At 40.6% G+C, this 15,141-nt stretch overlaps 1 protein-coding gene across 3 annotated transcripts in view; it reads right to left on the minus strand.

Moving 5' to 3' along the window:
- LAT2 (linker for activation of T cells family member 2) overlaps positions 1-13,520 on the minus strand; it is a 260,780-nt gene extending 247,260 nt beyond the window's left edge. For all 3 annotated transcript variants that reach the window (XM_078679440.1, XM_078679438.1, XM_078679439.1), the window contains exon 1: positions 13,395-13,520. In XM_078679440.1, coding sequence (XP_078535566.1) covers positions 13,395-13,407 — 13 coding nt within the window. In that variant the 5' untranslated portion in view covers positions 13,408-13,520. The remainder of the gene's footprint in view (positions 1-13,394) is intronic.
- Positions 13,521-15,141: the final 1,621 nt, after the last annotated feature.

Consider the following 15,141-nt stretch of genomic DNA (forward strand, 5'->3'; position numbering starts at 1 on the left):
GAACATCATCTCCTTACCTAAGAAGGATCTTTTTATATAACCTAAGTATTGTACATCATGCAACCCAACAGAGCTGCAAGCACTAATCCATCAGGTGCTGAGAGGGGGTGTAAGCTTTATCTACAAATCTTTAGACACTATAAACTTTTGATTCCCATCTGTAAGGCCAAGATCACTGCCATGTTACGCTAGGCAATTGAATATATCTCTCGTAAGTCATAATATTATCTATATAAAGTGGAGGGGAGAATTTTACATTGACCTGTGTGTCAGGGAATGCTCTTTCCGAGGCAAGCCTAGAGGCTGGAGTAGAAACTACCCAGAGGTTTTGCCCTGGTTTTGGCAGTGATGCTTGAACGGGGCATAGACTGACGCACTCTACAGAAGGGTCCCTGTGGGAGCTTCTAAGGTGGGGTATTTTTTAGAGGGAGGCATGCTGCTCCTTCTACAAAAATCTTACTTTTGCAACTCTGTGGGCTCTCCATTACAGTCTGGTGGACTGGTCTTTCACTCAATTACTAAAAAAATACAGTGCCTCGACAACGATTTTAGGTGGCTAGAGACCACTGCTTCAAATAAAAATAGGATAGCAGAACTAGCCATCGTAACATGAATGCAACCCTACCTGGCACTATTAATTGAGCATAGAACTTGAAAGAGAATTATGTTGAAGAAATGTAATGGTCGTCCTTTATGTGTCAAAACAGGAGTATGTGTTGCCACTCTCTTAGCTGATCGTATCGGTCCTCTTTGTATGTCTGTCACACAGGAGTTTAGCCATTTGGCTTTTTGACTGTTAGACTTTAAAAATATTGTAAAGAGCCTTTTTACATCCTTTATTTTTTTAAATGATAATGTCAAATCTTCTAGAATGTTTCCAATTTTCCTGCAGGATCCGATAAGTGAACAAATTTGCAACAGTATTTTAGATTTTTGACTTTTTTTATTAATACGTTGTATCTTTACCCGCTAAATATTGTTATTTGTTACTATATTGACCTCTGTTTAAAGTTTAAACCAATAAAGTGTTGATACCTTTGATGTATCTCTTCTCCTGCTAGTTCTAGAAAGTCAACTCCGACAGCCTGGTACCTGGGATCTTGGACCAATCAGCTAGAAGGATGAATCTTTATCTTACTTTTCAATGAATGGGAAACCATACATGGAAGTCAGATTTGCAGTATGGGAGCTGGGACTGAGGTACACACTCACACATGGCTGTACCAGTGGGTAAATTGTAAGAGAAATAAGTGCTGGTGCTCTGATCAGGCGACAGCTTGTAACAGCCCCTTTCGCCTGCCTAAAACAGAACCAACTACTAACCATGAAAGTGGGGAGAGGATGTGGCGTTACGTCCAGAGCTGCCGACTTCAGAGGTGAGGAACCAGGTTTGAGTCTCGGCGTTGGCTGAACATTCTGTGATTCTGTGCAAACCACTTAATCTCCCTGTGTCTACCATAAATGCATGTGTTCTTAACTGGTGCTCACGAAGATCGCCGGTGTTGATAATGAAGTGCAGGTGCTGAGCACCAGAAATGCCTAGCTCAAATTAAGCACTGGGTTGTACTAGCACAAGCAAATGTGAGCTGAGCATGGTGGCAGTGCAGATACGGAGTACTTACACTCCTTTAACTTAAATTGGAGAGCACCATCACTTCTCGGCACTGCTTTAATACTTTTAACACCAGCATTTCTCAGTGATATGCAGGTGTCTGGGATAGTGAGTAGTTGTAATTCTATATTTCATTTGCAAGCCCTACATTGTGGTGCACATGTGGATGGCATGCACAGAGAGATCACCTCGAACAATCTATTACAAGGAACCTCTTAACCCTGCTTTCACAAGTGAAAAATATGGCAACTTCAAGGCACTAGACCAGCGGTTCTTAACCTTTTGACTTCGATGGACTTCCGCTTATCAATCATTGGAACCTGGGGACCCCACTAGATCATTATTGGAATCCAGGAGCCCCGACTGAGTGTTTACTTGAAGCCGGAGACTCATGTCTAAGCATTTTCAATATTTTAAACTTCGAAACAATACACAAAAAATACAGAAATAAGCATTTATCAAACAAATAAAAAAATATGAACTATTGTATTTGGTTCATAAACATAAAACAAATTTAAAATATGACTTTAATGGGAAGGACGGAGTTTTTCTAAATTTAATTGAGGTCACTCATCATCCATACTATATTCAGTTTGATGCACATGCACTGCTCCAACAAATCAATCTGAGGAGAATAACTTCATGTTTAGCCTGAATTTTAAGTTCATTTATACTTATAGAATATTTTTCAATTTTACATTTTACGCTTTTCTTCTTTATTTATAAACACTTTATTAATCTGTTAATATTCTTTCGTTTTTTAAGTAGTCGTGAACCTCCTGAGTAGGCAATGCAGACCTTCGGGCCCCTGGACCACAGGTTAAAAACCACTGCACTCGACAAGTTCTAACAGCAAAATAACCAAGGGAAGTGGCCAGGGTGCATACTTTCCGTCAGTACTTGTCAAGTGAACCCACGTCATGCGCAACGCCTTCAGTCGGTCATGTTTTTTTTAGCCCGTAGAGGCTAGCATTCAGTGTCTTGAAGGCCCATACACTCCGCAGCCCCCTGAACACTCATCCAACAGTATGAAATTATTAAAAAATGCTTCTGGACAACGCCATGGATGCTTTCCTCCAAGTGTTAAAAAAATTCCAGAAGTGAAGAAAATAATTTATATCAGGGCAAAAATGGAAAGAGAACTTCCACATGGATCAAAGGGAAATATAAATAAAGTCAAGAAATAAGAGGCAGTTTCTTTCTTGGGTAACCAAAGCAGCGTCACTTATTTGGAATGCTAAAAATGTTTGTACATTTTAATGCTAACTCACAATTTCAGGCATGAAATTGTCATGAGGCTAAGGATTAAACCATTTTACAAATGAGACATGTGTATACTGTAAGATAAGAACCTAATTTATTCTGTCTAGTTATGGAGTGCACATAGTGAAAAATATTGTTTCTAGCATCAAATACCATATAAAACACATGGTCGAAGTAGCTCTGAACTATAGAACATGGATTTTCAGAGTCCCGAACTGGTTCTGGGTTGGGGTCAAGAGCATCTCAATAGATGCAACAGGATGTAAAATGTAGTACTTTTACCTATCTAAGCAGGTGCGAGTCCATGTGGGTATGCAAATGTCTAAGTCACAAGGACTTGGTTTGTGGTAAAAACCACTGATTTCTGGAGGAAGAGCAAAATATAGAAGTGGCTGCACTGTTAGAATTTCCTCCATAGTAATATTTTTATGGTGGAGAATTTACCACTGGATTCTCTTCTCTATTTCCTTTTTTTCATTCAAACTCAATCAGGTCCTGACATTTCACACTTAATGAAGGTCAATGCAATATCCTTTACTACTGTAAATAATGCTGTACCTACATGAGGAGCCTTCAAGGTGACAAATTCGGATGTATACAATAAGCTAAAAAGAATCTTCATCTTAATTAGACCTTAAATTTGCAGGAACTTGGCATTGGAGGGCCGCCAGGCAGACGAAAATTCGTCAAACACGTCACGGCAGCTATTCTGGCAAACAAGATCAACATGGGCCTTCAGAGAACTAGTTCATCACAATTCAGATCAATGTACTACGTGACCCAACCATTAAAAGGTGTCCAATAGTGACTGAGCAACAATTCGACTGTGCTGAACTCCAAAGGCATGATTTTTGCAAGAATCCTATTGGAATGTATGGTAGTTGATTAAAAATGAGAAGCTGTTACCACCCAAAATTAGATGGGGTATAGACAACTATGGAGCACCATTTTACTCTTAATTGATAGGCAGTTAAAACAAGGGAGGGGATACCTATCCGGGGCATATTTACATTTTAATGTTAGCATTTGGCACAGTAAAGAGAGATTTGCTGCAAGCTAAGCTCCAAGCTTTGCAACTAGATAGTGTGGCCTGTTGAAAACGGAGAGGGCTCTTCATAACAGTACTTGGAGAGGATTAAGTGATAAAGAGACATAGTAAGAATGCCAACTAAGACTTCGTGAGCAGCGTTGCTCCAAAATCCTTTTAATCTGCTTGTGACAGATATTCTTTCTAGTTTGGATATAGATATTTATAAATTAGGGTCCTTTAAGGTGCTTGCTTTACAATACGAAGACAATCTTTTGATTTAATATCCAACATGGTTGGACCTCTATAGACAAGTATATACAGGTGGAAAATGTTGAAAGAACTTGCTTAGCTGTTAATTGTGGCACATCAATGATTAACGCCTGTGGTAAGAGGTAAATGGTGTGCGACAGAGGAGATCCAATGCTATATTCACCTAACAAAAAATGACTGTAACCAGTAATGGCTTATGAGAAAAACTCTTGGTGAAAATTAAATCTGCTAACGCTTTTAAGAGACATTAAAGTTGCTAATGGTTTAAAGGAACTGGCACGGCTTAGCTACCAGACTGTTTCCTCAAAGCCTTCGAGTTACACTTAACTCAAAGACTTTGAAGAAACAGAACTAAAGGATGAAAATAAATACTTACTGAGTGGTTATAAGTGTTGGAGGCCAAGATATGCAGAGCAAGATAGGACTCTATCCAGGTACTCCCTTTCACTCCATCCATACTGAATTTGGGCATACATTCTCTAGAATCATAGAAGACATTCGTGTTTTCACTTTTTACAAAAGAAAGTTAATGACTGCTTTATCTTTGCTAGAAGGCCTTGATCCTTTACATAAACAACTGTTCAAATATGGATTTTCTAAGAGATATCAAATAACCTTAAAGGCAGCAAAAAAAATTTTGCAGTGTGTTTTGCTTCACTCAAATGAGATTAACACTTGATCATCATTTGAAATGTGGCCTTGCAACTCAATGGAAATAAATTCTTTGGTCAAAGGGTATTGCACGCTGCCTGATTTGCACTCCGTTGTCAAAGCTTTTGGCAGATGTCGGATAGCTTTAAACTGCACTGTGACATAGGATAAACAGTTGATTTATTCCAAATTCTTTTGGTTTGCTAAAAATATTGGGATGTGTGTGCTAAACTCAACAAACTCCTACTTAACTATGAGGCAGAAAACAGACAAAACAAATTGCAGTTATTGTTATTTGTGCACACTAAAACATTTCTAGCTTTACAATTAATTTGTTTGCTCATACATTTGTTGTTTTCTGGGGTTTGATACTTTTGAATAACTTTTCATAGGTTTTGTAAATTGTTTTGCATTGTTTTATTTCATTGCAAGTGATGTTTTGTTGTGAAATATTGGGAATGTTTGTCTTAATGCATGGAATAAAACTTTGAAATTTAATTGAATATAATCTACAAAAGCTACTAAGAGACACTCTATGCATATGCTCAGGGTCAAGCATCCTTTTGTAATCCACACAAGGCTATAGTGTCATTGAGTTTCAAAATTGTTGCAACAAAAAATAACATACAGCATTAAAAAACAATCTATTTTGCAGAAAATAAGCTTTAGTTAAAAAAAATACATATATAGCTATTTTATGTACAGAATTTCGTCACCCTGATGGTCCTCTCTCCTTTGCTGTACCAAAAAGGAACACATTGACAACTGCCAAATTGGTGCCTTGCAGCTGTCTAGGCTGATATAATGGAAGCAGGGTACGTTTCCTTTCACCACATTTTCTTTTTTATCCTGAAAGGTCATTCACTACTAATAATAAAAGAGGAAATTGATATGGCTGGAAACTCTAGGAGGTCAGGAGGATACCACCTTCGTAACTTTATGTAAACTAGAAATAAAAGGGTCTCTGGGAGTTCAAGAAAAGTACTGAGCTTGCATTGAGAGATGGGGAAAGCAGGGCAACATGAAGAAAGCAGAATGGCTGTCGCACTGTCAGGGCAGCAACATTCAAAGTGCATGGTCTCTCACCGGCGCATGTGCAGGGTGCCAGAGTGGCAGGGGTTTGACACACGACCCGACTGGTGCTCGACTGCCTTTGGACTCTTGCCTTTTCAAAGCTTGTCTAGTCTATGCTAGGGTTGCCAGCTTTTGACTTGTTTTCTACTTCCCCCTTCAATTCATTTATTCAGTAGTAGGCAGTGGTCCTGAGGTAAAAAAAAAATAACTACATAAACAAAAAAAACAAAAAATGGTGCATGGCTACTGCTTAGATTAACAATGCCCCGTCTTGCATTTTGGTATCATTTACTCTTTCAACAGCATCTCTGGCTGGAGCATGAATGGGTGTGAAATTTAATAAAATATCTACTTGTCCATGGGACAGTTTGCTTCATAAATTTACTTGTCCTATAACAAAATACATGTGTCCTTTTAATGCTATGTAGTGCGGCGACAAATTATGATAGCAAACTCATCATGCAAGTGCTCAGATAATTGCCTCTTTAATTACGTCAGAGCTCATACTATTGTAGGGTTTGAATACTAACAATTCCATTATGTTGCCACTGTTCTGCAGATTTACATACTGGGGTTGGAGGAAGCGGTAAGCAACAGTTCCCCATAGTTAGAATGTCCTAACGAGTCTGTGCAAACCTACTAACTTGAATGTTTTATGGGTTTTTATCAGCTCTTCTCTAATCTTTTTCAATACAGAAAAAGGCTGTAAATTTACTCTTGACAAGGGCAGAAGAGAAACATCTTCCAGGCTTGGGGGAAAGTGGACTTGTTACCGCTCAACAGATTTTTGCATGAGCAAATCTACACATGCATAGTTGCTTGTGCTAAAATGCAGTTCTCAAATATTTTCTAGAAGTATGCTTTCCTGATCTACTTCTGTATGCAAGGACATATACCATGGGTGCACTCTTGTGACTTTTATTAAAGAATTGGGCCCCTATTTAGGTTTGGCGTTAACGAAGACATTTTGTTTTTATTGAAATTCGATCTTTTTCCATTTAGAGACTGGCTTCACTGTGAGTGACAGCATTCTTCTCTTTCACATGAAGCATTTCAGCATGCTAAGTTGTTTTGTTCCGTGCCAGGAACTACTGTGGCAATGTGTGGTTTTTTTTTTTACCTAAAATATTTTTGCTGTTGCCAATGTATGTTATAATGATGAGGGCCCAGCAGCTCCCACAACAATAAAGTTGCCCAAAAACCATGTAAAACCAAGACACGCATTGACAAAACCAAAATACTTACCACCATTATCATACCTTTTGGCCTTGCCAATGCTTGTTTATTTTCACGTTTCCTACAATTTTGTTGAAACTGGTTACATTGATTTTCCATTGTAAGTATTTTGGGGAAATACTAGCATAAATTAACACATTTTACTAACTGATGATTAAAAGCAATGGTACCTAAAATTTCACAGTAGTTAAGCAAAACTTTTTTTCCTAGTTGCACTTTCATGAGCAGTTTTATTTTGAAAGCAAAGTATCCTCAATCTTGCTTTTGCATACCTTTGCATCTAATCAGAGTGCAAACTGGAAGCATTATTTTCTTGGTTTGATATTGTTCAACTTTGCAAACATGTGTTCACATGTTTATACTCGAACCACTATTAGCAGTAGAGTCTAAACATACAATAATTCCTTAAGGCGCTCAACCTAATAATAAAGGCTTTGTATCAAAGAACAATAGATACAGGTTTGAACAGCATTAAGTTATGGACACAAATATTACCTTAACTGCAGACAATGCACTTTCCTAATCTGTAATGTGGTACTGTAATTCGGCAGCCAAAAGGTTTGTGGAAATTAACCGCATGCGTGCGGCCGCTTTTCCCGCTGTATGCGGCATTTTTAAAATTACCGCGATTCATGACGAGCTCAGCTCGTCATCAGCACACGGCAGGTAACGCTGATGACGAGCCCGTCATCAGCATTGAAGGGGTTACGAATTCCACACTCTGATGCGTGTAGACAAATAGATTACTAGGCCTTCTCTGAATACTGTCTTTTTGTGTACAAGCATACACAATCCCATGCACAAGCTGGTTAGAGCTTACTATAATTTTAATTTGCGCCAGGACCTGGCTTGGCATTTCGGGCTGGACTGTTCCCATGAGCCACAGGGTCAATCAAGACTGATTTGCGTATGGCCAGGTCTAAACTGGGGTGGCATGGTGAGCAAAAGAATGATAGATTTCATCCAGATCTCTTGACTGGGGTGAATGTTTTGATGTGTTCCATCCATCAATTGTGTATCTTTTGAACACTTCCCATAAACAAAAAAGCTATACCTTCCCAACCACACATCCTGCCATTTGTAGCTTGCGTGTGTGGTTATTTCCTTCAGGCGAGCCACGTATGGGTGGAAAACACTACACACAGCATCATGTAGACGCAGGTGCTGTGATAATCAGATATCCAAAACTGCCATTGGTTTGTGCGTCAGCTTTATTAACATGAGGGGGCTACAATTAAGAACTGTGGTCCTCTTCAATTACATTCCTTAATCTTTAGGGACATCTGACAGTGACTCATTTACCCAACATAAAGTAGCTAGAAGTTGTATTGGGACTGCAAAGATCTCTCTAAAACATAGTTCAGAGTCCACGATGAGAGTTTTAGATCAGGTAATGACTACCCTACCCTGGTCTCCCCACGCCAAACCTTCAAGAAGTTCTTTGTTTAACGAAAGGAAACAAATAAGAAAACCCCATGGGCAGATCCTATAGAAAAGCTCTAGTTCTTCATCTACCGTCTCTGTGGGGCCGCCTTCGCTTTCCTAAACGTATCTGAGGTTCCACCATCCCCGTCTCATGTTTAATTTTAATCTAATTGAGAGATTTCAGCAGGGTCTGTGGGTCCACCGCTGCCATCCCATAATATGTTAAGTTGATCCCCTTTTCAGCTTTGTCTGTGGTGGGTCTGCTATTCTAGAAAGGCGTAGTATATATATATATATATATATATATATATATATATATATATATATATATATATATATATATATATATATATATATATATATATATATATATATATATGTATATTCACTGAAAAAACCATAGGTTTCAGGTCATATATGGTTAGGTATTAGCATTTAAAAAACCATTGAAATTCACTCAAAAAACTATACGTTTTAGTGGTGTTATAGTTAGCTGGACATTTTACTCATACAAAACCATTGAAATTGCTCCTATATAGTTAGTTGGACTAACTATATTTCCGCACCCGCAATCCACTGCTGATGATGTCACATATTACATCATTCATGACATGGTCAGTGACATCACTGATGACATCACTGATGACATCTCAAATGACATCACTGATGACATCACTGATGACATCGTCCAGTGACTCTGTGTTTCTGTAAAGTTTAAATATGTTTTACATATTGAAGAATGAGTAGATGTATAAGTGTCTGGATGAAGGATTTAGTAGGTGCGTGACTGACTGTATGAGTGAGTGATTAAATGTGTCTTACTGAATGCATGGGTTAGTGACTAAACTGTCTGAATGTGTGCATCAGTATGTCTGCTGTTGTGTAAGAGGCTGTATGTGTTGATCAGTAGCTATACGAGTGGCTATATGGGTCATTGATTGGTTGCCCAAGTATTTGTATATGAGACTGTGTCTGTGTGTGGGTGACTGGGAGGTGTGGAAACAGCTGTATGGGCGGTTTACTGTGTGCATTGGTGTGTTGGTGAGTGAATGTATATCTCAGTGCTACATGTCCAAGTAAGTACATATGTAAAACACAGTGCATGTGAGAGTTGGTATATATAAATGCCTATACATGAGAGCCAGTGATTATGCAAGTGGCTGTATGGATCAATGTGTACTTGTATCAGTGATTGTTTAAGAGAGTAAGTATGTGTTAGTATATGTTTAAATAAGTAAGGTGTTGTGTGTATAACTGTATAGATGAGGAAATGGGAGTGTGATTGATTCTTTGCATGACTGACTTGGTGTGTGAGAAACTCCATGGATGAGTGAAAGTGTGTGAGTGTCTCTATAGGTGTATAAGTGCATATGATAGTATTGTATTGATGAGTGACTGTATGTATGAGTGATTGTATGAGTGAATGAGTGGATGTGTGTGTAGACCTAGGTTATATTAAGGTTATATTAGAGTGTGAGGAGGTGCATCGTATTATCACATGAGTGATATCATCAGTGATATGATCAGTGATGTCAAATGAGATGTCATCAGTGATGTCATCAGTGATGTCATTTGAGATGTCATCAGTGATGTCATCAGTGATGTCACTGACCATGTCATGAATGATGTAATATGTGACATCATCAGCAGTGGATTGCGGGTGTGCGAAATATAGTTAGTCCAACTAACTATATAGGAGCAATTTCAATGGTTTTGTATGAGTAAAATGTCCAGCTAACTATAACACCACTAAAACTTATAGTTTTTTGAGTGAATTTCAATGGTTTTTTAAATGCTAATACCTAACTATATATGACCTGAAACCTATGGTTTTTTCAGTGAATTTCCAAGGTTTTTTAAATGCTAATACCTAACTATATATGACCTGAAACCTATGGTTTTTTCAGTGAATTTGCAAGGTTTTTTAAATGCTAATTCCTAACTATATATGGCCTGAAACCTATGGTTTTTTCAGTGAATTTCAAAGGTTTTTTAAATGCTAATTCTATTAGCGGATAACGTTTAAATATATTAATATCCTAGTGGGACCACCTGAGCAGCCCTAAGAGGTCAGGGTGTTTCTACCCTGCCCCCTTTTTGTGTTCTACACGTTTGTTTTTCTGCTTTCTTGTGCCTAATTCCTAACTATATAAGGCCTGAAACCTATGGTTTTTTCAGTGAATTTGCAAGGTTTTTTAAATGCTTATTCTATTAGCGGATAACGTTTTTATATATTCAGACTTTTTTTAATGCTAATTCCTAACTATACAAGGCCTGAAACCTATGTTTTTTTCAGTGAATTTCAAAGGTTTTTTAAATGCTAATCCCTAACTATATAAGGCCTGAAACCTATGGTTTTTTCAGTGAATTTCAAAGGTTTTTTAAATGCTAATTCTATTAGCGGATAACGTTTAAATGCATTAATATCCTAGTGGGACCACCTGAGCAGCCCTAAGGGGTCAGGGTGTTTCTACCCTGCCCCCTTTTTGTGTTCTACACGTTTATTTTTCTGCTTTCTTGTGCCTAATTCCTAACTATATATGGCCTGAAACCTATGTTTTTTTCAGTGAATTTCAAAGGTTTTTTAAATGCTAATTCTATTAGCTGATAACGTTTAAATATATTAATATCCTAGTGGGACCACCTGAGCACCCTAAGGGGTCAGGGTGTTTCTACCCTGCCCCCTTTTTGTGTTCTACACGTTTGTTTTTCTGCTTTCTTGTGCCTCAGTCTACTAAGACCCAAGATGGATGCCAACACTTCCTGGTTAGAAGTGTTGACAGCCAATGAGCATGCAGCTTTCTCGGGAAGGCATGCTGATTGGCTGTCACTGTCTGTCAACACTAGCACAAGATAGATGCCAACACCTCCTGGTTAGAAGTGTGGACAGCCAATGACCATGCAGCTTTCTCGGGAAGGCATGCTGATTGGCTGCCACTGTCTGTCAACACTCAAAACCAGGAAGTGTTGGCAGCCATCTTGTGCCTTGTTAGAACCAAGGCACAAGAAAGCAGTGAAACAAAAAGTCCACATTTGTAAAGCGCACAATCACCCGTAAGGGTCTCTAGGCGCTGGGGGCCGTCGGGAAGATTAAGCGAGCTATTGCCCAGAGTCACATGGTGCTGGGCTAACCTGCCGCCGGAGCCGGGGATCGAACTGTGGTCCCCAGATTCCAGCGTCAGTCGCCCTGGCCGCGGCGCCACACCTCTCCAACAAAGGTGTGAAACTCGCAAAGGGGCCAGAGTAGAATCACCCTGACCCCCTAGGCCTGCTCAGGGGGTCCCACAAAGACCCCAAAGGCAAAAAAAATGTATTTATTTTTTTTGTAAATGTTGGGGTACGTGTACCGTGCGCGTCAGGTACGCGTACCCCGCGATTTAAAAAAAAAAAAAAATGTTACCTTGGGGGTCCTTGTGGGACCCCCTGAGCAGGTCTAGGGGGTCAGGGTGCTTCTACCCTGCCCCCTTTTTGAGTTCTACACGTTTGTTTTTCTGCTTTCCTGTGCCTCAGTCTACCGAGGCACAAGATGGCTGCCAACAGTTTCTGTTTTGGAGTGTTGACAGACATTGGCAGCCAATCAGAATGCAGCTCGCGCTCTAGAGGTACGCATACGGTACGCGTACCGTAAGCGTACCGTAAGCGCACGGGTAAGCTGCCATAGATATATACATTTTTTTTAACCTAAATTACTCAAAATCCTCTGGAGCGCATATCTTGAGACATAGCAAAGGCACATCGGGCTACCAGTCCCTACAATTTTGCCAAGTTTGGTGAAAATCCATTCAGCCGTTCGGGCTAAAAGTGCGACCGACCGCCCCATGGAAATTAACATGGGGAAAACACGTTTTGGGACCCCCCTTTTATCTCGGCCCCCGCTTGACGAATCCCCCCCAAACTTTCAGGAAAGGAGCGGAGAGCCGCGAGGCAAAGTTGCTGAAAAATTCAGGCAGATTCCTCAACCGGCGCCTAAGTTATTCCCAATAGAATGTTGCGATTTCCCTTTGGAAAACAATCCCATAAGGGACGATGACGTGGCTTTAGGTTTTAGTTGCTTTCGTTTTCAGTCGCCTCTAGGTACTATGTGTGCCCCATCTAGAGGTGGGCGAGCCACTGAAAGCTCGAGCCAGATGCTTGGCTCTGCAGCTCGAGGTCCTCTTGACCCCTGGAGCCTAAAACGAGATTTCACGTGGCTGCTGCAAGGGGGTCACCTCGTGCGCCAAGAAATGAAGGACAAAGCTTTGATGGCAAACCTTTGATGTAAAATGGAAAAGAGAGAAACAGATCCATCTAGTGGCTGAATTGCACAGTCTAAAACAAGAAATCCCGGCTTCCCCGCTTGACAAAAATGTGTGATCCCAGGCAAATGTATTTTGTCAAGACTCCTTTTTCTTCTATCACATTTGAAACCGCCTTCAAATACCTGCCTTCAAGATGTGCGCTACACAAAATCCTCCCGCGTTTTTGTTCAGTAGACAATATTGTTGCTCTGTCTGCAATAAAAACCTACACCATACATAAAAGTTACACCTGATGGCTGCCTTACCTCTAAGTTTACTAATGCCAATATGGGTAGTGGGGGCAGGAGTGCTTTTAAGTTAAGTTAGCTTGTATTTTAATAGTCTAACATGATACCTGTTGCATGACTTGCTTGCCAAATATTTTTAGGGCTCTGCTCGAGCCCGGTCTCTCAGACTCAGAACCAAGCCAAACCCGTGCCTCTGCTCTTCCTGTTACTTTGCTGACTCGCCCGCCACTTTAGCCCACCGTAGCACGAGTTGGTCTGCCCTGCCGTTTCATGGTGCTCCCATATGGAATATAAACGCTGTTCCTTACCGGCTGTCTCCATCAGCCCGTCTCTGCCATCCCACGGCGCGCCTCAGACTGTCAGACAGACAGACAGACAGACAGCGAGGCTGAAGCGAGCACCTCCCGGCCCCCCGAGCTGCTCTTCGGTTTCCTGTCAGCCTCTGAAGCGCCGCCACATCCGTTGCTTGACTGGACGGACCCCTCAGCCAAGGGGGGAAACTGTTAGTTTCACACCTCAGTTCACCTCAACCTTTAGTTCCTGTCAGTTAGGGCCCCCCGCCCCGCCCACAAAAAGCGCGGTGGGGAAAGTGGACGAACTGTAGTTTGAAGGTGTAATTTGTGTGTCCTTGTTTAATGCACCTGGTGCTTCCTCGTGTAAAGCGCTCCTATACCATCGGGTCGAGTAAGCGCTATATAAAAACTGCAAAAAATAAAATGTAAAAAAGCAATGTGTGCTGCGCTGAGGGCACGCACTGCTGCCCTCCCGCTCGGATCTCACCCGTTTGGACAGGGCCGCCAGGTTACCCCAGGGTCGTTTAAAGAAATGACATCACGTGCTTTCTGTGTTATTTGACTTGGTGGCATTTCTTACACATGTTCTGAACAGAGTAACGTACAGCAACAGTACAATGTCAGTATGGATGTTTATAGAAAAAATGCTGAAATACCCGCCTTCTGGCATCTTGAGAACTTCTAGCGCCAATTTTCTAAGGATTGTTAGCTATTCGAAGAAATGCAACGGGGGAGTGGTAGGGTGTCCGAGTTTCTCTGCCCAGGCACCTGCTCTGTGGAAGTATATCCAGATTATTTTAAATTAGAAACCGAGTTAAAAATTGTCTAGAAAAAATCTAAAAGCTTAGCTGTTCAGATAAGTCTACGGTTCTTAGACAGACCTACTCAACTGATTTTTCTCCCCTTAATTTTGAAGCACAGAGAAACAGCTGTGAAAGTCGATCTATCGAGTATTATTAACCAAACAAGAGGGCTGGATCGATGGCAGATAGATTATCCAGATATCCCCATACAACGTTGGCATGAGACTGTTCCTTGCATGGTAAACAGGGTTGCGCCCTTGCCCAGAGTACCTGACTGCATGTGAAACTAATCACCCTGCAGAGGCCAAGGTCTACCCTTGTAATGCAAGGTCCAGAATCCGTTCTACGCCCTCCCTTGGCGCAGCAAGCATGCCCGCATAGTGTGCATTGGACTACTATCCATGCCCAGGGTGTATCGCATAAACCGGTGGTGGCAATATGCAATTTTTTGTGAATCAGTACTATGACAAGACCAGTGTCCTCTGTCACAGAGAGGCGAGCCTGTTGGTTCCTCTTGTCAAGTTTTGCTGTTATATGGAAGGCAGAACCTTGTACTAGCATTCTGCGTGCATTGCAAGTGTATATATGTGCACTGAGCGTGCAGCATATGTATGGTGGTAGCACTGCCTTGTAAGAGTCTGAATCGAAGAACCAGTGGAATCCATTTGGATGCCCCCGAGTTTAGCATCTTAATACAATAGAGCCACCCAATAATCCCCTGGGGACTGGGTATAATCAATAACAAAATATAAGTGTCCCTAGAGGAACCATTTCAGATTAATTACAATTTGTATTCAATGTCACATTTGTGATCATTAATTCAGTGTATCAGGGAAATACATGTACATACACTCAAATGATTCAAAATTATATATATTTTATTCAACTGCACTTATTTTTCTAAACAATTGATGCCTGACAACGGACACACTACTGTAATTCTCTAACACTGAATCCAA

The sequence above is a fragment of the Lissotriton helveticus genome, chromosome 3_1, assembly GCF_964261635.1.
Source record: "Lissotriton helveticus chromosome 3_1, aLisHel1.1, whole genome shotgun sequence".
NCBI lineage: Eukaryota > Metazoa > Chordata > Amphibia > Caudata > Salamandridae > Lissotriton > Lissotriton helveticus.